Consider the following 27,689-nt stretch of genomic DNA (forward strand, 5'->3'; position numbering starts at 1 on the left):
GATCCCGGGTAAATGAGATAGACCAGTGCCATCAATCGGTTCCAGGTGCTCCGGCGGAAGACGAGCGCGCCAGTTACCCAATTCAGAACACAACTGTGTCCTGCTCAAACACCGCAACACGTTTCACTCCTGCCCACCCCATATGTAGGCAGACACGTGACCCCCAAAACTCGGAATAACGGTACCATCCTCAGGCCCACCTGGCATCGGCTCCTGCACCACCCATGACTCTGATGAGCTGGTAGAAGCTTGACCTGGTTCACTACTGCTAACATATCTCCCATGGTCACCCCTATACATAGTACGGTAATCCTGAGGGTCGTACTGTGCATCTCCAGCAGATTGACTTCCTCGATCTTCATCCTCATCCTCATCTGATGAAGGCACTCCAGTAGACGGATACATGGGGGCGCTCCCCTGTGACTGGTGCTCCCCCGACCAAGCACCAGCAGTCCCATACTGCTGCTCATGCTGAAACGGTGCATGTGAAGGTCCTGCACCACCTAACTCCCTCCGAACAGACGCATTCAAACGTCTTGATCTTGCATGACGAGGACCAAAACCCTCAATCTGCATTAAAAAAATAAGTACAGAATCATATTTCAATAATAATTCATAGTCAAAAAAATCAAATCAAAACTATAATAAATCAAATCAAATAAACAATAATAACAACATTACAAATAATAACAATAATATTATTCTTACAATACTAATACACTACTAACAATAACAACACACTAACACACTACAAATAATTTCAACACAATAACAGACCAAATCAAAACTATAATTAACCACAAAACTGCCAAAATTTAAACGCAACAACGACAACCCAATAAAAAAAAACAATTACAATAACAATAACAACAATTTAAGTAAACAACCATAATACATAACAACAACAGCAGCAAAAACCAATACAAACCAAACCAAATTTACATAACAATAACAATACATAGCAACAACAAACTTACTTTAATGCTAAACTATAATTATTGTAAAACTAAATCAACAAAAATTACATATCAATAACTATTGCAAAACTAAATCAAGAAAAAAATTATTTTAATGCCACAAATGAAGGACACAAATTACTTCAAAAAATAAAAATAAAAAAAAATGAAGGACACAAATATTTTCAAATTAAAACATGCACCAAATCAACAAAATCGAGGACAAAAAAAAAATAAGAAAAACATAAATTAAAAAACAAAGGAAAAACAGAAAACAAAAAAAAAAGGTGGAAAAAACAGAAAAACACAAAAACCAAAAAAAAAAGGGAAAAACAGAAAAAAAAAAAAAAAAAAAAAGGGGGGGGGGGAATAACAGAAAAATAAAAAAAAAAAAACCTGGAAACTGGACTTCCGCCCAGAAAATCCGGAAGTCCAGGGGAACTTCCGGAAATTTCAGGCGGAAACCCCACTTCCGCCTGAAATTTCCGGAAGTTCCCCTGGACTTCCGGAATTTCTGGGCGGAAGTCCCCTTGTCCAGAATTTTTTTTTTCAAAATTCAAAAATTTAAAACAAAAAAAAAACTCACCGGCTCGCCGCCGCTAACGCCGCCACCACGACCACCAAACGTCAGCCTAATTCTCCGTCGGTCTGCCATTATCGGATTCAACGTTTGATTGCAAGATTTGCTTGTGTTTGAGTAGCCTTCAACTATTTTGGTTTTTTTTTTAAAAAAAAAAATTCTGATTTTTTTTTTTTCAAAATTTCTGATTTTTTGGAAGGTTTTAGAGAGAGAAAGTGTCAAAGAGTGATTTTGTGAGATGGGAAATGTCTCGTAAAGCCCTAACTTACTTTATCGAGTATTTATATACGGAGGGCAATTTAGGAAATTCATGTAAAAAATGTGAACGTCGCCTAGTAAAATGCGAACGACGTTTAACAACACCCTTTCCAATACGAGAGTTGAAATCCGTAAGGTGTAAAGAAGATTGGACAAGATGTATGTTATGGTCATTTGATGTACTTGTATATGGAATGATATACAAGTAATTGCATTCCATTAAGTTAGAGAAGAGCGACGTATAGAAGGATGACCACTCCTTGCTTCTACTTTGAATTGCGACTACTTGTATAAAACTCAAAAGTACATATTTTTCAAATGTACCTAATAAAAGTTTGGAATAATATCTATTATGTTGAGAAGCTTTGATTGTGATTAGTAACTGAGGTTATGTTCTTGCACTCTTGCAATTGCAGCTTCAATCAAAACCATGGTTTATTAGAAAAATGTTTCACATTTGAGATTTTTCCCTTGTATGTATGATTTATTATGTATATTTATCAAAAAATTAAAGTGTGCTCAAGAGATAAGTAAGTATTCTTTATTGTGCTAGACTTCTTGCCCTAGGTGCCAAAGTGTGGATTCCATAGCAAGATAGGCTTCCTCCTCCTCCTCTTCTTCTTCTTCCATTGTTCAATTGTATTATACTCCGTACTTAATTGTGCATAACATCCATACTACTTAAGTCACATATTTTATTAACTATTGTATGTAAACATGGTATCTAAAGTATCTATGTATCTATGAAATAGGGTGCACCTCTCACTATACTGTCGACAATTCTTTTTCCCAACTTTACTAGTCCACATAAGCAAGTCAATTTAAACAACACACATGATCCACAAAAATACATCTGTACAAAATCCAAGTCACTATATCGTATCATATCATATCATTAATATATAAAGTCGGTCTCACAACTAGGTCACGAGACGGCGACACTTGACATTTCAGTTTTTTGCCAAGTGTCACGCCACGTAAAAGATAAATAGGTATTATTGTGACTCATATGATGCTAAGTAAGCGATTTTTTGTTAGATTTTTTAAGATAAAATTGTTGTATAGAGTTTTATTATCGATAAAATTCTAATATTTCATATATACAAAATTAAGCATAACTTTTAATAAATATCCTATAACTCAATTCTATTTCCATCATCAAAGTCATTTTAAAAAGTTCTTTAAAATAACATCGATTTATAATAGTATATTTGATCAGAAACTTTTCGGAGCTAGCAAAACTGTGTCACCAATTATTACAAGAGTTACTTCGTTCGTGCTATAAGGGTTACTTGGTAAGCGTTATAGACTTATACTGGTTACTCAATTATATTAGTGTTATAGATAGGGGTTACTTAGTCAGTCTTAGAGGGTTACTTTATCCGACCAGGTGGTGTGGCTAGCCGCATACAAAATGCATCGTTATTTAATTTATTTTTTAAAAAAATTAAAGAACCGGTAAAAATAAGTTTTAATTAGTAAAAATAATTTTAGTTTGGTAAATATACTTTCAGTTCAGTGAAAATAATTTAAGTTTAATAAAAATAATTTTAAAGTTAATAATAATATAGATATCTATTTACAAACAAAGAATTATTTGACCGTATTTAACATTCAACTAAAAATATTATCTTAAAATTCTATTAACCATCTGAGCATCGTTCGGGCACAAAAATAGTAAAATTAAAGATGGAAACTTTTTATAGCATAAAAAAGTTCATTGCATCTTAGTATATAATGTCACAAGATAATAATTAAAACATCTAGAGTATATGTCAATTCTCAAAAGTGTCCTCTAGGCTAGGTTGTTGATTTAGGCCCCTTTATTACTAAGTGAACTTTTGCTCAATATTGATTAGGGAACAATTTATCTTAGGCTGATCCAATAGTGGGTGGATCATGTGTCAAACTCCCTACACACAAGCTTAATTGGAGAGTGGGGGATAACTCAAATGGTTAAAGTTTTTTTTTTTTTTTTTTTGAATATTTTGGGATTGATTTTCATTACCCACCTTTATAGATAAAAAAAAACAAATAAAAATAAAAATAAAACTTGATCTAACTCAATGGATCCACTGTTTTATTTTAAAATTTTCAAAAATACAAAAAATTTGACCAAAAGATGATCTATTAGTTCCCTACTTGGATCAATCCGAGAACCAACCCGCCCGATTTTTGTAATTAATATTGGTTTGGTCCAATTCAGTGACCCAACCAAAACCAACCGGACTACCCATTTTTATGTTTGCCTTTTCTAAGTTGTAAGATAAAACGGGCCAAGGGCCAGGGGCAGGCCCAATGCCCAATAAGAAAGTTTAGGAGCCCATAAGAAGAAAGACAAGTGTCCAAAATTGTCACCTAGTTTTTTTTTTTTTTTTTTTGAAAGCAAATCAAAGAGTTCCTAACAAGACTACAATTATTCGAAGGAAAAAAAAAATTAAATAAAAAAATATGGAATTAAAACAGGGAAGTAATTATGTGATCCATATCTTCACAAAAAGTCAAACAAAAAATGACAAAGTTCATGTGTTGTCTTCACATGATTTTTGAATGATTATCATCTCAATTAGCAATAAAATCGACTTCTAGAGACACCACAAACCTTTAAAATTAAATAATGTTTCACAAAGTGCTTAAACTTTTGTTCTTTTCCTTGAATTTCTTCTTGTTTATAGTTTAATATACCCTTATAAAATTGTAAGGTAGGCAAAAGATGATGTAATACCTAAAAGAAATATTTAGATCTTAGTCAAAAAACCATAAAAATAAATGATAAGATAGTTTAATTAAAGGTCAAATTAAACAGAACAGCCAATTATATTCCATCTTTCACATCATTAAGTGTTGTTTAGCTTCCTCTTTCTTTGCTCAATTGTCTTTGTCTGTTTTATGCTGCAAATTAAATTAAAATTGTGTCATTTTTATGCAATGGTTGGTAGCGTAGGATACACCTACTTTATCTGATCATAGCTGTAACTTGTCTTACGTACTTTGAGCCTTAATAATGCATGAAATATGCATTATGAGTTTATGATCTTCTGTGCATGCACATGCATGGTATATTGGTATCAAGCTAATTAAGTAGCGATAAAGTTCTACTAGTTGTGCATGAATGTTTTTGGTGGTTGGATAATACCACGTGAGATGCGACAATAATGCTAATTTGTAAATAGTAATTACCCTCTTGTTAGAGGTCATGGATATCCGATAATAAGATCCACTCATTTAGCTTAATAAAAATATTGTTTAGAGCTATGAGATGAAATAGTTGTACAAGTTTGAGCCACACTTGCCTTCTTATTTTATTTGCATTTTTCTTAATATAAATGAAAATAAACTGACATATATTAGTAACTCGATTCACCTGGTTAATCCTCGATCTCATAGGTCTCAAGGACCAGACCTAGGCCCAACCCAAATCACCCTCGACTTGTTACTATAAGGATTCAACCTCAAGTCTCCGACTCTCCGGTCATGCCTATGTCTCAAAAGTACGTAAGACAAGTCGCATAAGTATGTATGTACTAGTATATTAGTATCATTCTAAAGCAGAGAATCGGATGATTTTATTCTTTTGAATTATTCGCAGCTAGTTTGCTGCGATATTTATATAGACAATATATAGTAGTATATGTACATAGTACAAAACGAGATCTGAGTTAATCAATTTCATTCATTCAATTTTCTTTGACTGCTGAATATATTACAACGACTTTTTTTCTAAGGAGATTACAAAATACAAATTTTTTTTTGTAATCTCCTGCTCTCATTACTACATACAAATAAATTAAATGATCATAAATTATACAATCCAATTATACACACAGTCACAAAAGATAATAATCTCTATACTATGAACATTATGATCAATTTTATTCCAAATGACACTTTAAGCCATGCTAATTAAAAGAACTTATTATTAAGTCTGAGCTCGAACGAGGGGCGACATGGGTGAGTGTGGAGATCCATGTTGTGATGAAACTCCCATCAAATCCTCCAACCTTCGAGATGATATTCTGAGCTGAAGATTGGATTGCCAGCACTTCCTCTTCGCAGCACCAGAAGGTTTAGGCTTAGCCACCTTTTGGGCAGCGAAAGTCCTAATCCTTTTCAAAGCCACCTGCATTGTCTCATCATCCATGTTAGCAATACAAACCCTAAACCACCCTGGCTCATGGCAATGGAATGAACAACCCGGTGACACGTTGATTTTCACTTCATTGATGATCACTCGCCACAAAGCTAGCTCTCCTTCCATCGTTAGATCTTGCTCGATGAGTGGTCGCAAATTCATCCACACAAAAAGACCTGCATTACTCTTTAAGCACTGAATTCCTACTTGGTTTAGCCCCCAAGTGAATACATTGTGCCTTGTTTCGAGTCTTTTGCTACTCTCGACTAGGAAAGTCTCGACAAACTCCTCATCTGATAGCATCGAGGCTATAAGCAATTGGGTTTGAGCCGAAACTAGCCCAAAACTTGACATTTTCCTTGCAACATTTACAACTTTATCGTTGTAAGAGTACACAATCCCCACCCTAAAGCCAGGGAATCCCAAATCTTTCGATAGACTGTAAACGATATGGATTAAATCCGGGTTGTGGTCTTGTTCGAGCATGATCTCCGCTATGCTAACGAAGTTTGGATATCCAAAGACAGTGGCACCATAAATTTCGTCACATACTAAGTGAATGTTTTTCTCATTGGTAAAAGCTAAAATGCTCGATAAGGTCTCTCTGTCTAGGACTGTGCCTAGTGGGTTCGAAGGGTTCGTTATAAGTACACCTTTCACTATGATGTTGCCTTCTTGAGCTTTCTGGTATGCATCTTCTAAAGATTTTCTCGTTACTTTGAAGTTATTCGAGCTATGACATTCAACCGGGACAAGTTCCACCCCTGTTCTCCACCTTAAATCTCGATCAAATCTGCAAATATTCGCAAATAAAACATATTAATTACATGGAATAATTTACCATAACATAATGACATATTCTCTTCAGTAATCGGACCCTAGTGAAGTACAAATAATAATTGGACTGTCTAGTTATTAGAGAGAATCTCGATCTTTTAGTAGAATATTCTCAATCATGCATAACTTTGACTAAGTCGTGTATAGAATTTTCGTTAATGCAAAAGAAAACGAGAATAATAAAATGTGTCCAAGTGTATGTACCCAGGATAATAAGGTGTAGGAACCAGGAACGCTTCACCAGGGTTAGCCAAGCAAAATGCCATTAATTCATGGGCTCCAGTAGCTCCACCACTCATTACTATACGATCAGGATCAAATGTCACCTTATTTCCTCTCACTCTCTCCATGAAACTTGCTACAGCCTGTATAAATAATTACAATTTAATCCAATAATTAGTCACAAATTATCCATAATAATCATGAATTATATCCTTAAATAATATTTATCTATAATATATGGCTGCTATGTTTAGTCAAAGTGTGACGTGGAATTCCAACATTATTTATATTACTTCATTTGTGAGCTACTCGAGTTGGACTTGGCCAAAACTTGACTCGAAATAATAAACTTAAGCTCAACTCTACTCGAAATAAAGTGACCAATGAGGATTTGAATAGGAAATTACATTTCTAAAAGCTGGTAAACCATGGTAGTCTTGAAAGATGGCAATATCCTGAAATTGTTCGATTCCTTCAGCAGTACAAATGGAAGCAGCAGGATTTTTCAGAATCCACTCTTTCACCAAATCAAAAGAAAGCTGCAATTTTAAAAAAAATAATCAATATTTTCACAAGTCAATAAATTCCATAATATTCAATGTTGACAATATTTATAAAAAATGAAAAATAAATAAATAGTCATAATCAGATAATAAAGAGAAGGATTAGCAGATAATTACCTGATTTTCAGCAAGACCCATCTGAATAACACCAGAAGGATTATTAGCAGGGTGAAAAGGGTCATTTTCATAGGCTTTCCACCCATCAAAATAGGCAGATTCTTCACCGTGCCCATTTCCAGCAGCAATTCTTGACAACAATTCAGCCACCATTATCTTGAGTTTATATACTCAAATGACAATTTTACCCTTCAAAGGCTTAAATTCACGAGAAATAAAAGTTTTCTTAATTAGAAGTAATTAACTAGTAGTATTGGTTTTTGTGGTTTAATTTGTAAAAACAGAAGCAAATGAGGTTGCTATATATAGGGGTGGAAAAAGCAGAGGAATAAAATATAATTGATGATGTTTGAAAGATCGTTTAAAAATTAATAGCTGGCACTTGAAATATGTTTTGAATTAGTTGGACATTAATGTTTGGAGTTGGTAATACTCTCTATATATTAGTATATTTATACTAGTAGCTAGTATAAACTACTTTTATTATTGGTCTCTTAAGAATTAACAAGAAGTTTCGTTTAGTGGGGGCCTCTCTTAATCCTTTAGGGTTGTGGAGGTGCTACGATAATAGGATCTGATCTCTATCTTTTTTTTAAAAATCGAGTGTACTTTTATCGGTGATTCTGTGAGACAAATCATGCCGCGGACTTTTTTGTAATTATATTGTATTGTAATCAATTGCGTTTGTTTTCTATTGTAATGATATGTGTTTTTTGAACTATTTGCTTTGAGGTTAAATAGCAATAATCTTGGTTTTAGTCTTTAAATTTTATTCAAATTTGGAAGGATAAGAAAAGTTTAGACCTTAAGAGAATGTAATGAGGTGGTTTGACTAGGAAAACTTAGCCAAAGTATTTTTAATTTTAACACAACATTTTACCAGTCAATCAAAGATTCAAAGCGTGCAATGCCATGTTCACTTGAGTTGAAAAATTGCATGTTCAACATTTGAACATTTATGGTGAGACAACTAATACTAGTCTACCATCGAGGCCTTGACTCTTTTCACTCTTGAAATTTTATTGTGGAAATTATGAAAGGAAATCAGGCGGAGCTTACTAAGAAAGCTTCAACCCAAATCATGCATACAAGTAAATTGCAAGTTTAATTGCAACAATAATAATATCGAGATGCTTTTGGTTATCAATAATTATTTCAAAATTTTCCTATAATGAGTAAAAATTAAATTTGATGATTTAAAAGTATATATATCGAGATGGATCATAAAAAATGAATGTGGAGTAATACGTATCAGAATAATGTAAAAGTTCGATAAAACTTAATACTGTAAACTAAAATGATGAATTAATACTCCATATATAGAAAGCACAAGTTTTTACAGAGTATTCACTTTTAAAGATTAGACGAGAGATGAGAGACGAATATCTTTTTCCTAATTTAGAATTTTCAATAATGTATCAGGTTATTTCATAGATAACAACATGCATCGGTTACCATGCATGAAATTGATGAATAATAGACCATTTTAAAATTAATCTTCTAATTATTACTATTTTTTCAATAGAAAACATATAAGAGTACAATGTACAAATCTCAATGCTTCAATCTACACGTTCAAATGTCTGAACAAGATTAAACAAGGATATATATATTGTACATGGTACATTACTCTCTACTAGAGAGTAGAGACCAAATGCTCTTGGAAACATTATTTGACAAGCCTAGCGAGGTAATTTTTTTTAGTATAAGTATTATATCTGAAATGGATCTTAGTAAGTAAAAGTATTATATCTGCAATGGATCTTAGTAAAATGGACGGTGTTAGAAAATTGTAAGGTAATTAAATTGTTTATGAAAATTAAATAGTCGAATTTGCAGGTTTTGAGCTCATCATATTTATAAATGAATTTCAATTATTTTTTTTAGATAAATTAATTTAAGGGTATATTATGGGCTAAGAATAAACATTTAGTAACTTTTCTAATTTGTTATTAATTTGAAAATGCGTGAAAATCACGCGTAAATGATGTAAATGTTATATTTTTATTTGGTTTTTTTTTCTCTTCTCGTTTTTAACTTCTTATATGTATCCCTAAAGGTTTTATATAGCATTTTTCTTAATTTAATTTGTATTTAATTTGTAATAAATGAGCATTGACCAAAATTTGATTGAAATTATTTACAAATGCACGTACGGAAATATATTTGCCACTCTGAAAAATCTTTACGACAGAAATCTCCTAACCGACCGGAAATAGCCTAGAAAGAATTGTTTCATAAATAATGGAAAACCTCCGAACTTTAAAGTGGGACATAAATTTATTTCTTTATTTAATTTTTCCGAGTAAGTTGAATAATTAGAATATTGTATATTTATTACACACGTACACACCATTATTTTATTTAAAGTTGCACGAATAATAACAAGACAACCTAGATATACATTGCACGGTTGTCTGCTTAATGTTAGATAAATTCCTTTTTTATAAAAAAATTTGGTAATTGGTTTCCCCTTTATTGAGGCACAAACAAGATAATTAACATTTTTTAACGTGTAATAAAACATTTCTGTCAAACTTTACTGCTAAAATTGAAATTTATTTAACTTTTAGTTACTTTAATTTGTGGGTTTATGTTTATTTTTACAATAACTCGAGTACAGAAATCAGAATTGTTGAGTAAATCGTGTGCATAAATGTCGACGTCAATTACATGCAAATATATGACCAGATTCGGCCCCCAATAAAAACATTCTTTTTTATGGTCGATAAGTTCGGCAAAAATTCAATATCATGGAAAAAATGTGTCCAAGATTATAGCCTGCTGCTTTATACTATGATCAAGAAAGAAATTAAACAACTAGTTATTCACATGTAATAAACCTGTATTCTAAAACAACATTTTAAAGAAAAGGTTGATAGTGTAATTTGAATAGCCGCGTACTCACGTTGATAGTGTAATTTGAACTAAAAATACTGAATATGATACGCCATATATGATGATGAAATTTGGATGAAGTAGGTGGGATTTTTTTTTTTTTTTTGGTGTTTAGAGAGCCACAAGGACGGGGTGAGAATCGATCCTAGGATCTCTTGTAACCGGAAGGAAAAATCTAACCACTTGAGCTATCCCTCACTCTCGAAGTATGTGATATTATAATTATAAGGGTATTAATAATATGATATTTTTATGTAATTTTTCTATTTTTATTTTTAATAAATGTAACACCTTAATCGCCAATAATTTGTCAACACAATACATAATGTTGACTACTAAAATCTGTAATTGTATATGGAGGTACTGTAGGTATGATTTTACCTAAATGCAGGACAACTTAATTTTTAGTCAAATTTATTTTTCCAAGTTTACCCTTGTTTTAAATTTTTGGGAAATTCTTTTTGGTAACACTCAAGTTTTTCATCTTCTCTTTGGTGAATTGCAAAAATTTCAATTCTCTTTGGTAATCTTATGTTATTGTTTACCATTGATAAGTGTTATTTAATAAAAATCCTTAACTATAATTTTTTTTTAATAATTAAATTATTATAAAAATAATTATTTATTTTTTTTTTAAGAAAAAAAAAAACAACCATCCCCCACCCCACCTGGGCACCAGCAGCCCCTCCCCTGCCAGCGGCTAGGCCCCTCACCATCGACCGCACTAACACCATGAAACCGACCCCCCCTCATACCGACAAACCCCAAACACTTAGGCAAAGGGTTTTAACTCCGCTTTCTCACACTCTCTCCCTCAAAAAACCCCTGCAATAAAAAACCTTCGAAACCCTAGCAATGGAGTGAATCTCCTACCAGCGTTTCCTCCAAATCAATATCCGAGAAATGCGAGACGATCATGAAATTCGAGCTCTAGAAAACCGATTCAAGCGTCGCTAATGTTCTTCGCCGCGTAATGATCGCCGAAGTGCCAACCATCGCCATCGATCTCGTTAAAATCGATGTCAATTCCTCCGTTCTCAACGACGAGTTCATCGCTCATCGTCTCGGCCTCATCGCTGTCATCAGCGAGTGTGTGATGGCAACGCGCTTCTCCCACGACTGCGACGCATGCGATGGTGACAACTAGACCTGTCCAATGGGGTTAGGGGCCCATTTAAAGCCATGACCCAACCCTTTTATAAAAGGGTTTTATCCATCGAATATTTAAATGGGGCAGGCTTTTAAAGGGTTATTAATAATGGGCTTTTAAAGGGTTGGGTCTAAGTTAAAAATGACTGAAATTGGGTAACTCTTATGAGGCTTTTTTTATCCTAATTTTTTTGTTCCTAAAACTTCCTAACATCAAATTATAATATCTTGAAAATAAAAATTCCCAATTTTCCCCAAATTATGAACCCTAAAAAATTCCCAATTTCCCCCAAAAATAAAAAATTAAACGTTTTCTCTCTCTTCTTATTCACCAGCAAAAATGTATGAACCCTAAATTTTTTTTCCTACTCGAGTTCTACTCGAATCGCTATTTGAATTCTTCGCTCTGATTCTCAAAAATTGCTACTCTAATTCTTCGCTCCAAATAGACGTTCAGATTTCACACATTGTTGCTCCAAATCATTGCTCGAAGTCGGTCAAATCGCTAGTTGTTCAAGTATCGACTTTGGTAAATTTTTGCAATTCTACTAATTTTGGCGCAAAATTATGTGATTAACCTTTTGATTTTGTAAGAATTTGTTGATTCTCGAAATCCTTGCTCTAAATTTGTTGATTTTTTTGTCAATTTGTTGCTGAGGTTAGTATTGCTATCTTTGGAAGTTTTCGGGAGTTTTAATTATTCAAGTAATGTAGAGGCAATGTTAGATAGATTATGGATTTCCTACTTGTTTCTATCTCTAAATTTCCCAAATTATGATTGCCCTATTGCCCTATTTTATATAGTTTCTGTAGGCTGTACCAAAGTTTGGTTTATTTGTATGATTTGCTAACCAACCTAACATTTGTATTATTTGGTAAAATTTGTTTTTTGGATCAATAATTATTAATAGTTATTATTATTTACCTACTTTTGCAGTTTTTTTTAATCATGGAAAGTGAAGCAACTACAACATCAATGCCGGTAGATGATGAGGTTGATGAATCTAATGCCGCCCGTAAGCGTAAAAGGAGTAGGAAATCTAAAGTTTGGCAAGAAATGACGGAAGGAAAGAATGCAAAAGGTGAGCGAATTGCTATTTGTAAGCATTGTAAAGTGGAGTTAATTGCCCACAAAAATAGTGGCACATTTCATTTAATACGTCATCATTTGCTTGAAGTGTGTAAAAAAACGAACTAATGGACTTCCACTTGGGGAGGCGGTTGATGTTGAGGAAGAATTTGTTTTTGATATGAGTGAATTAAGAAAGGAGATTTTATTGTATTTTGTTGAAGGTTCTCATTCTTTTTCGATCGTGGAAGAAAAAGGTTTTAGGCGGATGATGTTAAAGTCTAATCCTAAATTTAAACCATTTAGTCGAACAACTTTAACTAGAGACCTTTTTTCTTTGTATGCCTCTTATAGAGAGAAATTAAAAAAAAATTGAGGAGTGCACCCGGATGAATATGTTTGACAATTGATAATTGGAAATCATCACACACTTGGCAATATTACATTTGCATAAGTGCCCATTTTGTTGATCATGATTGGAAACTTCATAAAAGGATCATTAAGTTCACATCATTGTCACCCCCTTTTGATGGACAAAGCATCTCCGAATAGATTTTTGTGTTTCTTAACCAATGACATTTAGATGACAAAGTGCTTAGCTTAACGGTTGACAATGCAAGTTACAATAATGTGATGGTTAAGCACTTGAAAAATCGTCTTAGATCAAGGGGAATGTTGGTTAGTGGTGGTTGTTTTTTTCATATTAGATGTTGTGCTCATATATATCATCAATTTTATTGTCCAATCCGGTCTATCTTGTATTGAGAACATATTAGATAGGATTAGAAACTTTGTAAAATTTGTTATAAGATCATCTTCTAGAAGTAAGGATTTTTATGATACCGCTCAAAAGCATTTTCATTTAGAGGCTAAGAGGAAACTTCGTATGAACATGCAGTTTGTTGGAACTCTACATATATGATGCTTGATAATGTGCTTTACTATAAAGATGTGTTTATTCATTTGGGGTCATTACATGCATCTTTCAAGAGTAATGTGCCGTTGGAGGATGATTGGGATAAATTGAGTGTTGCTCACAAGTTTTTGAAACTCTTTTATGATGTTACATGTATGTTCTCGACCAATAAGTCTCCAACTTCTAACATGTATTTTAAGGGAGCATGTATGGTGCATCGTCGTTTACTTGAGACATCTAAAGGTCCACATGAGTTTTTAGCTCAAATGGTGTTACCTATGTTGGAAAAATTTGACAAATATTGGTCCGAGTATAACATATATCTAGCTTGTGCGGCAATTCTTGACCCAAGGTTTAAGTTAAAGTTTGTGGAGTATTGTTTTGACAAGATATATGGTTCGTATGAGGCTATGTATAAAGTTGAAAAAGTGTCGAACACTTTAAGATCTTTGTATAATGAGTATAAGTCAACATTTTCAACTTCCCCAATTGTTGCTCCCTCTACTACAAGTAGTAGGATTGAAGATGAAAACTTCTTTGATGATTATCAAAGCTATAGTTCAAGAATTACAAGGACTCAAACAAAAAAGTCCCAACTTGAGTCATATATGGAAGAATCAGAGCTTGATTTGAACATGGAGCTGGATATTCTAGAGTATTGGCAACAAAATGTAGTGAGATTTCCGGAGCTTGCAATATTGGCACGAGATCTTCTAACGATTCCGGTTAGTACGGTGGCTTCCGAGTCGGCTTTTAGTGTAGGGGGGAAAACTATATCTCCTAATCGTAGCTCATTGAAACCCTCAACGGTTCAAACCCTAGTTTGTGTTCAAGATTTGCGCCATGATGAATATAGCATCCCTTCAAATTTGAATCGTGATTCTAGCTCGGATGATGATGAGGCCGTTGGTGATGGAGATGATGATGATGATGAGGTTGATGATAGTTTCCTACACTAGGTAATACAAATCTTGTTGTTTTTCTTGGTATAAATGCCGAAGAGAAGTATTTTTTGTTGGGATTCAGCTAGAGATTTGTATTGAGTATTACATGTTTGATGAAATACTTGAGTATTACACTTGAATTTTACTATGACTTTATGTCATTATCCCATCTTAGGGGCTGATTTTGTATGGCTTTTACAATTTTCTTTGTCATCGGTATCAGGTGTTGCCTTTGATTACATTGATGATGCGTTTTCCAAGCTCAATGGTTGGCTGCTTCAACCCAAATATATGATCGTGATAATGGCTCTGTAAATCCTGTTTCGATTACTGCCTTAAGTGGTCGATAATTGCTATTTTGTGCGGGAAGTTGTGTATGCTGTGATTAGTCTCTAGTGAGTCACTTGACTGTAACAAATTTGCGTGTCTAATTTGTGTCAAGAACATTGCTTAGTTACTTGATTGTAACAAATTTGTGACAAGAACATTGCTCAGCTCTCTACTTTTAACTTGTTGGCTAAGGCCCTTTATAAGGCTCCTTAAAGGCCCTTTATAATTCTCTTATATTGTGTTTACTTCATGGTTGTTGTAGTTTGTTTATACATTTTGAATGGGCCGGGCTGGGCTTAATAGCCCATGGACAAGCTCGGCCCATTTTAGATTAGGCTTGGCCCGGCCCGACCCATTGAACAGGTTTAGTGGCAACCAGTGCGAGTATTGATCGATGGAGTTTCATCTTCGGTGGAGTATGGAAATGTGTTTGGGGTTTGACAGTGTAAAGGGGTTCGTCGGGGAAGGGGGCCGGTTTTCGTGGTGGTTAGTGCGGTCGATGGTGGGGCGCCTAGCCGCCGGCAGGGGGGCTGCTGGTGGCTAGGTGGGGTGGGGGAGGGGTTTGGTTTTCTTTTTAAAAAAACAAAATCTATCATCATTAAAAAATAATTAAATTAACCAAACAACTCTAACTATAGTTAAAACTTTAATAAAAAATAATCATTAATATATTAGTAATAAAACTAATTATACAAGATTACTAAAGAGAATTGAAATCCTTGCGATTTACCAAAGAGAAAAAATGAAAGTTGAGTGTTACCAAAGAAAATTTCCCTAAATTTTTTTATCCTTGTTTTAGACAACTATGTAATTACCCATAAATTTTAACTTGGAGACATATCTAGCCTTCAATCTTCAACCTTTCATCCTCAACAAACAAATCTAAGATACTTTACATGAACCTAGATCGACAAACACGACGCTTAAATCCGATTATTCCTTATATTTTCAATAACAAAGCCATATTATTACTAACCTTTTCGATACCCAGATTCAACGCCGTTCGTAAAATATTTCTAAGGCTTTCAGCTTAATACCGCCGGCTATGATTTCCGAGCCTCCTCACTGCCTACCGGAATATGAATCTGGGGCCCTTTACTACCTACCAGATTTAATTTTCGGGGCCCTAGACTACCTACCGGAGTTAACTTCCGGGGCCCTCTACTGCCTACCACTGACTATATTTTCAATTTAAGTGGAATGAACATCTCACGCCTGATGATTTTTTAGGAGGGAGCCCCAGTTTCTCATAAGGAGAAACAAAATTTGTTTCTCACCTGTCATTTTTGTAAATAAACCAACAACGAACTTTATTCAACTTTATTCAATTGTGGAGCCTACAATAATTTAAAAGTTGTTAATTTATTCACGAAAATGCCCCTATGAAAAACAAATTTCGTTTCTCTATGGAAAAACGGGGAATTTCCCATTTTTTAGGTTTACTAGTATAACTTTTTTTCATCTTCGTTATATTGCCAGATGATGGAGTTGAATTAATTGTTTAAAAATCTAACTTTAAAATCGAAAACACAAAGAACATACACACAATTATGGGGATTAATTATTTGGCTTCTCTTTTTTCTGCCATAACATTTTTATAACAGCTTGCTTCTACTTTGCGTCATCTAATTATCAAATAACCAAAGATGAGACTTTTAGAAATTGAGCAACAGGAAGCTTTTAAGCTTGTTTTTAGTTGTAATGTACTCTGTATGTACAATGGAGATTGAAGAATATGAGATGAAGGGAGTTAGCTTCTTATTAAGAAAGGAGAATGAAATTAGATTGGGTTTTAAAAAGGGTGGTATAGTCTTTATCATATTTAAGTTTTTTTTTTATTTATTTATTTTTTATTTATGTTTATTCCTGCATTTAGGTTATTTTATACTGCAAATTCCACAGTTCAAAATAAATCCCTACCACATATCTACCCTCCCTTATCTCCAAATTCCACAGTTCAACGTTGTCCTTTTTAAGTAGATAGTTTTTAACAAATTTTTTATCAGCTTTTAGCTCTGAATCTCTGATCATTTTTAATAGAAAAACAAATGTCCATCTTCGAAAATTAGCAGTTTAATAATCTTAGATGATTGTGTTAGTCGTTAGCTGATTTGAAAAACTCATTGTGTATAGTGTATATTTAGTACAAGTATTTAGTACTCCCTCCATTTCGCATTAATTGTAACAGTTGGCTTGGCTCATAGTATAAGAAAATTATAGACTAGGCTTATAGGCTTAGAGTAAAATTAGCCCTGTCTTGTCTTAAGATTTTTTTTCCCATGCCACATCATATTTTAATAATTTTAATAATTTATAATTATGTTAAGATTCTATAAGATTCAACTAAATTTAGATCTTCATTCCTCAAACGCATTTAAGATTTCTCAAATATACGTACTATTTTTATTTTCCTTTTTTATATAAGATATTTTAATAATATAATTTACAATGGTGTCATAAGTTACGTATCTTACATAAGCACGTAGCTAAAAAATAATATCAAACCCCTAATAGATACAAAATTAGTGAAATTACATGAATATTGTGATCGATACATATACATAATACCATAGTCGTAAAATTTACATTTTCTTATAATTTATATTTGTTGATGAAAATAATAGCAAATAATAGAATACTTTAGATTAAAATACAACAAAAAATAGCAAATAAAGGAATACTTTATATTTAAATACAACAAACAATTTTATCAATAAAAATAAATACAAAAGTCAATTGTAATTAAATTTACACTTTACATTTTTTTTTCAATAAAATGAAATCAAATTATTGTTAACGATAGTATATGTACATAGGCAAAATGCAGTGTATAAAGTATTAAAATAAATTTTAAGTTGGGTCTGGAATTTTCATGACACCATTCAAGACTTTGTTAAGACTTTGCTTCATAAATGCATAAATTTTGTGAAGTCTTGTCTTAAGACAGTTTAAAAGTGATTTGCTGATGTCATGTATAGTCTTAAAACCTAAGACTAATCTTGTTTTATAATATAAAATATTGTTAATAAGAGAGAGAAAAAATAAAAAAAAGTAGTGTGGATGGGGTTAGTAGGAAAGAGAAATAATAAAATATTTGTGAAAGTGGGGTTAGTGGGAGAGAGAAATTATAAAATAATGGTGTTATAAAATAAGGAGAAAATATGAGAGATAGAGAGAGAATAGATCGGTTTATTATTCCATAGAGTGGGGATATATATACATGTATATTATCTAGGGTTCCATCATCGGATAAAATCAAATACCCAACTCTAGAATATTCTAGATAATACATGGGATAATAGTCATCCACATTTAATATTTCATAACACTCCCCTTGGATGACTATAAAACGATAACTAAAACTTACTAAAAAAACCCGTACAAAATAATTTGTAATGCGCATAAGATGCTGCCTCGTTAAAAACCTTACCAGGAAAACCCAGTGGGAAAAAACCATGGTTAAGGAAAAAAGAGTGCAGCGCGCATTAACTCCCCCTCATGACTACATCACTTGAGATCTTTAAGACGACGCAATCCAATGCCGTAAGCTAACTTTTTGAATGTGGCGGTTGGGAGCGCCTTAGTAAACAAATCTGCCAAGTTTTCACTCGAGCGAATCTTAAGGACTTTTATATCACCATTCTTCTGTAGATCATGAGTGTAGAAGAATTTTGGTAAAATGTGCTTTGTTCGATCACCTTTGATATACCCTTCCTTAAGCTGGGCGATGCATGCTGCATTATCCTCATATAAAGTTGTTGGAACTTCTTTCTCGGAGTTTATGCCACAATCTGTCTGTATATGTTGAATTACAGACCTTAACCATACACATTCACGACTAGCCTCATGGATTGCCAAAATTTCTGCATGGTTAGAAGAAGTAGCTGCAATTGTTTGTTTCATAGAACGCCAAGAAATAGAAGTACCTCCACACATAAACACATATCCAGTTTGTGATCTAGCATTATGAGGATCTGACATATACCCTGCATCTGCAAAACCAATCAAACCTTCTTTGGATAGGTTAGAGAAAAATAAACCCATATCTTTCGTACCTTGAAGGTAACGAAGTACATGTTTAACCCCATTCCAATGCCTTCGGGTAGGACATGAGCTAAATCTTGCTAACAAATTTACTGAAAATGATATGTCGGGTCGTGTATGACTAGAAAGATACATTAATGCCCCTATTGCACTTAAATATGGTACTTCAGGACCAAGAATTTCTTTGTCATTCTCCCGAGGTCGGAAGGGATCTTTTTCTACATCAAGTGCTCTAACAACCATAGGGCTACTCAATGGATGTGCTGTATCCATAGAAAATCTTTTAAGCACCTTTTCTATGTATGTTGACTGGTGCACAAGGATTCCATTCTTTATATGTTCAATTTGTAACCCTAAGCAAAATTTAGTTTTTCCAAGATCTTTCATTTCAAATTCTTTCTTTAAGCACTCCATTGTTATTGAAATCTCTTCAGGAGTTCCAATAATATTTAAATCATCAACATATACTGCAATTATGACATATCCTGATACAAATCTCTTTATAAAAATGCATCGGCATATAGGGTCATTCTTATACCCTTCTTTCAACAAGTACTCACTTAGTCGATTATACCACATGCGCCCTGATTGTTTCAATCCATATAGAGAACTATTCAATTTTATTAAGTACTGTTCTCAAGAACTTCCATTTGCTGCTTTTGGCAGTTTAAATCCTTCTGGGAGTTTCATGTATATGTCATTATCCAGTGGGCCATATAAGTAAGCTGTGACTACATCCATCAAGCGTAAATCAAGTCCTTCTCTTATTGCCAGACTGATTAGAAATCTAAAAGTAGTTGCATCCACCACGGGAGAGTATGTCTCCTCATAATCAATACCGGGTCTTTGTGAGAATCCTTGTGCAACTAATCGGGCCTTGTATCTTATAATATCACCATTTTCATTTCTTTTTCGTACAAAGACCCATTTATATCCCACTGGTATTACACCTTCAGGTGTACGGACTACAGGTCCGAATACTACTCTTTTTTCGAGAGATTTCAATTCAATTTCAATTGCTTCTTTCCATTTTTTCCAATCACTTCTTTGTCTACATTCATCAATGGATTTTGGCTCATGATCCTCATCATCATTTATGACATCTAATGCTACATTGCATGCAAAAACATCATCGACGTCGATTTGGTTTCGGTTCCATGTAATTCCAGACATGATGAAATTTGTTGAAATTTCTTCATTGTCAGGTACCTGAATATCCTTTTCCATCATGTCCAAGGTCTCTTCTGGAGATCCTTCAAAATTTATAGCTTCCTCGGTCTGGCCATTGTCAATGGTTGCTCCTTTTCTCTTCCGAGGGTTTTTATCTTTGGAACCGATGGGTCTACCACGCTTCAGGCGTGTTTTAAAATCATTTGCAACTTGGACTTGTCCTTCTGGGACATCAATTTTAATTGGAGCATTTTCAGCTGGTATATGTGACTTTGTCACTTTCTTTGGGTCAGCAAATGAGTCTGGCAATTGATTTGCTAAGTTTTGTAAATGAATTATCTTTTGGACTTCCAATTCACATTGTTTGGTACGAGGATCTAGATGAGATAATGATAATTCATTCCAACTAATCTCCTTTTGCAGCTGTTTATTTTCTCCCCCTAATGTTGGAAAAACTGATTCATCAAAACGACAATCTGCAAAACGAGCCGTAAATAAATCTCCTGTCGTTGGCTCTAGGTACTTAATTATCGATGGAGATTCATATCCAACATATATCCCTAGTCTTCTTTGAGGGCCCATTTTAGTGCGTTGTGGTGGAGCAATTGGAACATATACTGCACATCCAAATATTCTCAAATGGGATACATTTGGTTCCTGACCAAAAATCAGTTGTGATGGGGAGAACTTATGATGACTTGTCGGCCTGATGCGAATTAGTGCTGCTGCATGTAATATAGCATGCCCCCAAGCAGAGATTGGGAGTTTAGATTTCATAAGTAATGGTCTAGCAATCAATTGTAAACGTTTAATTAACGATTTCGCAAGACCATTTTGTGTGTGAACATGTGCTACAGGATGTTCAACACTAATCCCGATTGACATGCAATATTCATCAAAGGCCTGGGATGTGAATTCACTAGCGTTATCAAGACGAATAGATTTAATAGGAAAGTCTGGAAAATGTGCTCGTAATCTGATGAAATGAGCAAGTAGTCTCGCAAACGCCAGGTTGCGTGTTGATAACAATGATACGTGTGACCATCTAGTTGATGCATCTATTAAAATCATGAAATATATAAATGGCCCACACGGGGGATGAATTGGTCCACATATATCCCCTTGTATACGTTCTAGAAAAGTAATTGATTCGGAATTTATTTTAGCTGGTGATGGCCGGAGTATTAACTTGCCTATTGAGCAAGCAGCACATGAAAAATTATTATGAAGAATCTGCTGGCTCTTCAATGAGTGTCCACATGAATCTTTGATTATTTTTCGCATCATTATTGAACCGGGATGGCCTAACCGATCATGCCAAACTTTGAAGTCCCATCAGTAAACTTCTGGTTTACTATAGCATGTGATTCAATTGTATCAATTTTTGTATAGTACAAACTAGTAGAGAATGTAGGTAATTTCTCCATAATAAGTTTATTGCCTTGAGTTATACTTGTGATTTGAAGGAATTCATTATTTCCTTCACTAATTGTCTCAATATGATATCCATTTTTTCGAATATCTTTAAAACTTAGTAAATTTCTTTGAGACTTAGGGGAGTATAATGCATCGATAATTTCCAATTTTGTTCCCCTGGCAATAATACATTTGCTCTTCCGGAGCCTTCTATAATTCTTGTACTACCTAATATAGTACTCACACTAATCTCTTTCATCACCAATTGTGAAAAATATTTCTTTTCTTTAAGTATGGTGTGAGTGGTAACACTATCAACTAGACATAAATCTTCACCATTGGTCGATGATTGAGCTCCAAAGGGATTCATATTCTAATAGAATTAAAGGAACTAAAATAAGATTCACTAAATCAAATAACTTAAATTAAATAATAAAATATGCGAAACATAAAATGTCCAAAAACATAAAATTGTCCGAAAACAAATGTTCCATAAAGCATATAGTCATAGTACTACGATAAAATTCTATAATAAATGCAAGCTAATTAACAGAGTTTATTCGCCAATGGGACATAATTTATTCAATTATTTTCTTCAGGATTAGGAAAGAAATCAGCCGCTTCCAGGTGAGTTGTATCACCGTAATCAAAATCACCTTCGCCATCCTCGTACACCAAATTTGTTTCCACTTTCTTTCCTTTCTGTTTGATTGATTGTTGATAAAGGTCTACTAGATGTTTTGGTGTACGACACACACGAGACCAATGGTCTTTTCCTCCACAACGGTAGCATATATTTTCATATTTATCCTTCTCATTCTTATTTCCATTTTTATTGTCCCACTTCTGGTGAGAGTATGAGTTCTTAAAATGACCACCTCGACCACGATCATGTCCACGTCCGCGGCCGCGACCACGACCTCGACCACGGCCTCGACCACGACTGCTGGCGTGATCTCTAGCCTTTTGCCCTTTCCCACTATGGGATGTCGCATTCGCTTCAGGGAATGGAGTAGAGCCAGTTGGGCGTGATTCATGATTTTTCATTAATAATTCATTATTTTGCTCAGGCACAAGGAGACAAGATATCAAATCAGAATATTTTGTAAAACCCTTTTCACGGTATTGTGTCTGCAGGACAACATTGTTTGCATGAAAAGTAGAATATGTTTTTTCTAACATTTCTGCATCCGTGATTTTCTCTCCACATAATTTCAATTGTGATGTAATTCTAAACATGGCTGAGTTGTATTCACTCACAGACTTAAAGTCTTATAATGTTAAATGTAACCAGTCATAACGAGCCTTTGGTAATATCACAGTTTTCTGGTGGTCATACCTTTCCTTTAGATTACTCCAAAGGACTTGTGGGTCTTTAACAGTCAAGTACTCAGTCTTAAGGCCTTCATGAAGGTGATGGCGAAGGAATATCATAGCTTTAGCCTTATCTTGGCTTGTTGCAGTATTGTTTTCTTTAATAGTATCACCAAGTCCCTTTGCATCTAAGTGTATTTCAGCATCTAACACCCAAGACAGATAATTGTTTGCAGTAATATCAAGAGCAACAAATTCGAGTTTTGCAAGATTTGACATGATTCACTGATATATAAAACAATATTATAAATTAGGAACTAAGATGAAATTATAACATATATATAAATATTGGCAGTCCATATTATTAAAAACAAAAAGAGAGTTTATTAAGAATATTATAAATTAGGAACTTCATCAATCAACTTGCAGAAGCTAAGACTAGTATTTAGTTCAACTACTTTAGCCTTTAATCTTCTTGATCTTTTCGGTGATCTCTCTTATCTATTAAGTTTTTCCCTAAGTTTTTATTTTATTTTAATTGTGATGAAAATAAGATTGGCTAAACTCACAAATACACAGAAGCATGTTATAATAGATTGTGCTTCTACTAATTGCAATATCAACAATTTTCCACAAATATCAACACTTAGAGTTGCTAATGATAACATAGCTAACATCAGTCATCAATCAACAAATTGGTTCATAGAAGACAATAGCCAGGAACTAGATAACTAATTATTGACTAATTCTTACTTATCAATAAGAACACAAACAAAATCCTAGCATGATATTTAAAGTGATAATCAGAGTAATAATCCAATGCTATTTTCACACAAATTGCAGGCAACAACTCACTCTATATTACTCCTGGAAACCGTTCTATACTTCACAAAACACCAATTATATCAATTAAAACCATGACCCAATTAAACTAAGATTCAAGCAACTAATTTAATCATTATAAGTTATGAAAGTCAACTCCCTGTTTCACATAAACCCCATGAAATCATCAAATCCAAGTGATATAAATACACCACGAAACCGAAATGCACAAATAGCTATCTACTACAATGATCATAATTTATACATGGATTTTGATTCTTGAAAATTAGACAAGAAACTGGAAGATAGCAGGCTCATGATGCACATAAGTCGCGTAAAATCGGTAGGGGGGAAACAGTCCATAATTTCGTCAAATTAAAAACCGATTTTATACAAGGTAAGCCTAAATCATGCATTCTAAACTAGGTGAAATCTAATCTAAGAGATAGTACTAGTTACCTTAAAATTAGAGTGCAAGAACGAGTACAAACAAGCCCAACGAACAAGAATCGGTGGTATCGGCAGAGCAACGGTGGTTTCGACAGAGGGGTTTGGGAAATTACTTTTTTGGTTGGTGTTCGTGAAATCAAGAGGTAGCAGTATTGGGGAAAAATTTGAGAGTATGTTGGTAGTTACTTTGATTGTTGTTTGAGATGCTTCAATTGATATTGAAATCAATCTAGAGCAATGGTGCTGATAACGTGTTATAAAATAAGGAGAAAATATGAGAGATAGAGAGAGAATAGATCGGTTTATTATTTATATACATGTATATTATCTAGGGTTCCATCATCGGATAAAATCAAATACCCAACTCTAGAATATTCTAGATAATACATGGGATAATAGTCATCCACATTTAATATTTCATAACAGTGGATGATTTCCAAATATAGTAGTGTTGCAATTAATATGAAATGACCGAAAATGAAAAGTGTTGCAACTAATGCGAAACGGATGGAGTAATAACGTGGTAGAGATTTATTTTTTATTATTCTTTTTCTTATGTACTACGTATATATGTATAATGTGTAAAGTGGAATCACAAGGTTATTGGGATAATTTATTATTGCTGGTTGAGGAGAACTCTTCGTTAAGAAATATGGAGTAGTAAATTTTATCAACTTTAATTCAGAAACAAATGGATTACTTCACGACTATAAACACACCTATTTACTAAAAATCTCTTTCAACTAGGTTTCTCAAAATTAATCTATCTTTTGAACCCAAACCTCTATATAAATTTTGTCTTAACCAAACATTCTTATTGGGGGTTTTGGACTAGGCATACCTTAATTTGTTTAAAAACTCTAGCTCTATTCACTCGGAATGTTTTTCAACCAAATACCCCAAAACTAAAATTATGTTTAATTTGATTTAAAAGAAAAAAGTTTTAGTTTGACTACTAGCTTTTTGAGAATTGGTTTTGGCTTTTTATCCATAACAAAGTTGGTAATTTTATAGGGTAACAATCAAATACTGACTTTCACCAAACACATAATGACTAATTTTATTAGCTAATTCAAACAAGAAACAACATCAATCAGCATATATAAATATCTAATACATACAAATAACCTAACAAACCAGATTACCGCATTCAACAACTGCTTGTCAATTAAGTTCACCGTTGAAGGTGGAGCTCATATAAGTAGGGTTGTTTGCGGTGCGGTTTGGATCCCAAACCGTATCAAATCGTAAAATTACGATTTGCATTTTCTCCAAATTGTGCCAAATCGCATTTATAACCAAATCGCACTACAAAATGTGATTTGTTGCGGTGCGGTTTGCGGTTTGACCTCAATTTTTTAAAATTATAAATATTTTTTTAAAAAAAAAAACTTTTACTTTGTTTTGTGATTATAATCCTATAATTTGAATATTAAAGTTTTTATTTAACCATTAATTACTTAATAGTCAAAGATTACATCATATTTTCAAGTTTTTTTTTTTTTTTTTTATATATTTTTTGATAAAAAATGGTTTCAAGGTTTGCGGTTTAACGGTGTAAACCGCAAACCGTATCAAAGTGCGGTTTGCGGTGCGATTTGGTCTAAATTTTTTTAAAGCGGTTTGGTTATTTTCGGAAACCACACCACAAATTTTAAACCGTAAACCGCACCAAATCGCAAATTGCGGTTTAGTTTGCGATTTAGACCGCACTTTGAACAAGCATTGAAAAAAGTATATCCACAATTTGAATTATACTAATAGAAAGTTTACCGTTTAATAATAAAACATAAAAGCTAGCATAATATGAAAATTATATGCATGAGAAAATATGCATGTAGAAGGTCAATATGCACATGGGAGGCCAATTTTAATTTGCTTGTCAAAGATGAAATATTCCTTGGTAAGCAATTTTAGTCTAAGACTTCAAATTCAACCTATAAACGTCGACCATTTTTAGCAGACTTTGCGTATCTAATACAGTAATATATAGTGTAACACCCAAAATAAAAAGTCGTACTTCCCCTACTCAGTCTTCTACTTAACTCTTCTTTTCAATTTTTAATTTTTCACAGGGTAGTGTTTGACGACACAAAAGGAAGTCAGCCATAGTGCATGCTCAACTGCGTTCATGTAACTTTACAAATCCAAGCATCTTTTATATATGTAGAAAATTCAACTGGAAAAGGATAAAGGCAAGGAGATCTTGTTTCAAAAGTTTTGGTCCTTTTAGTTATTAAACACATCTATAGAAAAGCTAATAGCGCTGCAGATTATATAGCCTTGCCGACTCATTAGACAAATCGTCATCAGCAAATAAACCCTTTTTTAGATACAGATCAGTAGTACGAGTTAATTTCTCTATTTTCTTAACTATAATAGATCAGATTTGGTCTTATTTAGTTTCGAGAGAACATAGACCTAATTTCACCTAATAGTATTCATGTATCTTTCCTTTAAATAAATGTTGCTTTTATATAAATTATTAACATTATATTATATGTATAGCAATATAAACATTTTTTTGGTAGGAATGAAGCAGGTGTTCTTCTATCGGATCAATTATATTTAAAACCTTGTGTATGTAAACTCAATCTGAATTAGTAGGCAAGGCCCTCTACATGAAAGAAAGAAAAGGTAAGGGAATTCTCACCCTGAAATACAGCTAATAAAAAATGGACATATCATCCAAAACCAAATAGCAATTGCTACTTGCTAATATAATAAGCATATGCTTTGATATTGCTCTTCAGCAAAATCCAGAAGCTCTTTTGACTAGAAGAAATATACGATATATGAAGTATTATATATAGTCCTTCTGGAGGTGCATATATTATCATTATGTCACATCACACATAAAACAATTTTTTAATTCAATATATTCCTTTTTTTTTTTTTATTATTATTATTATTATTATTATTATTATTATTATTGTAACATTGCGTTATTGCTGACGAATTAAGGTCACCAGTAGTGCAATACAATGAAATTTACAAGAGAGAAGGGTTTTTTATGGCTTTATATCGCAACGGGAGATAGGGTTTAGTAGGAAAGATTTTTTTGTTTTTGTTTTTTCACGTAATATTCTTTTGAAGAGTTGAAGCTAGGTATCCTTTTGTTTCAAAATGGTCCATATTATGGCCAGCTGATCTAGGGAGACTATAGTACAATACTAACTTTTAAGATAGTATGAAACATTGGTATATAAGTCTTTTATCTCTCATAATCTTGACTTATACCACGTCTCATAAGATCGGTGATTTTTATTAATGGTTGTGTAATGACTCATCAACTTTTACAACTTGCTTAGCTTGATAGCAAGAAGGTGGATGGAAAATAAAAGATTGAAAAGTAAATAAAAATTTTCTCATGGTTGATTTAGGAAACATTTGGTATATCATAATTGATATGAAAAGATAGCTATCTTTAATACATGTGAAGTACATAGTATCTTTTTTCTTTAATACTTTCGTATTTTTTAAAAATAAGATAGTATAGTAA

At 33.3% G+C, this 27,689-nt stretch overlaps 2 protein-coding genes and 1 long non-coding RNA gene across 3 annotated transcripts; 1 reads left to right on the top strand and 2 right to left on the bottom strand.

Annotated features, from left to right (window-relative positions):
- Positions 1–5,453: 5,453 nt before the first annotated feature.
- Positions 5,454–8,168, bottom strand: LOC110719582 (1-aminocyclopropane-1-carboxylate synthase-like). The gene is made up of 4 exons (XM_021898545.1): positions 7,666–8,168; positions 7,393–7,524; positions 6,968–7,128; positions 5,454–6,719 (listed from the first exon to the last, which is right to left on the bottom strand). The coding sequence occupies exons 1-4, from the start codon at positions 7,816–7,818 to the stop codon at positions 5,714–5,716; spliced, it is 1,452 nt and encodes a 483-aa protein (XP_021754237.1). The 5' UTR covers positions 7,819–8,168; the 3' UTR covers positions 5,454–5,713.
- Positions 8,169–11,177: 3,009 nt separating this feature from the next.
- Positions 11,178–15,205, top strand: LOC110719584. Its single transcript, XR_002511140.1, has 3 exons — positions 11,178–12,241; positions 12,650–12,794; positions 14,865–15,205. It is a non-coding gene; the product is annotated as an uncharacterized LOC110719584 (long non-coding RNA).
- A 6,843-nt stretch (positions 15,206–22,048) lies between these two features.
- Positions 22,049–24,479, bottom strand: LOC110719585. Its single transcript, XM_021898546.1, has 2 exons — positions 24,197–24,479; positions 22,049–23,200 (listed from the first exon to the last, which is right to left on the bottom strand). Exon 2 carries the CDS (start codon positions 22,838–22,840, stop codon positions 22,184–22,186), a length of 657 nt encoding a protein of 218 aa, XP_021754238.1. The 5' UTR covers positions 22,841–23,200; positions 24,197–24,479; the 3' UTR covers positions 22,049–22,183.
- Between the last annotated feature and the right edge of the window lie 3,210 nt (positions 24,480–27,689).

This window comes from Chenopodium quinoa, unplaced genomic scaffold (genome assembly GCF_001683475.1).
Source record: "Chenopodium quinoa cultivar QQ74 unplaced genomic scaffold, ASM168347v1, whole genome shotgun sequence".
In the NCBI taxonomy this organism is placed as follows: Eukaryota; Viridiplantae; Streptophyta; class Magnoliopsida; order Caryophyllales; family Amaranthaceae; genus Chenopodium; species Chenopodium quinoa.

Excerpts from the sequence above, each read along its gene's own strand:
- LOC110719582 (XM_021898545.1), bottom strand. The coding sequence starts at position 7,818 with ATGGTGGCTGAATTGTTGTCAAGAATTGCTGCTGGAAATGGGCACGGT. Across the intron at positions 7,129-7,392 it reads GTTTACCAGCTTTTAGAAAT|GCTGTAGCAAGTTTCATGGA; the intron begins GTAATTTCCTAT and ends TTATTTATACAG. Across the intron at positions 6,720-6,967 it reads CCTACACCTTATTATCCTGG|ATTTGATCGAGATTTAAGGT; the intron begins GTACATACACTT and ends GAATATTTGCAG.
- LOC110719585 (XM_021898546.1), bottom strand. The coding sequence starts at position 22,840 with ATGTTTAGAATTACATCACAATTGAAATTATGTGGAGAGAAAATCACG.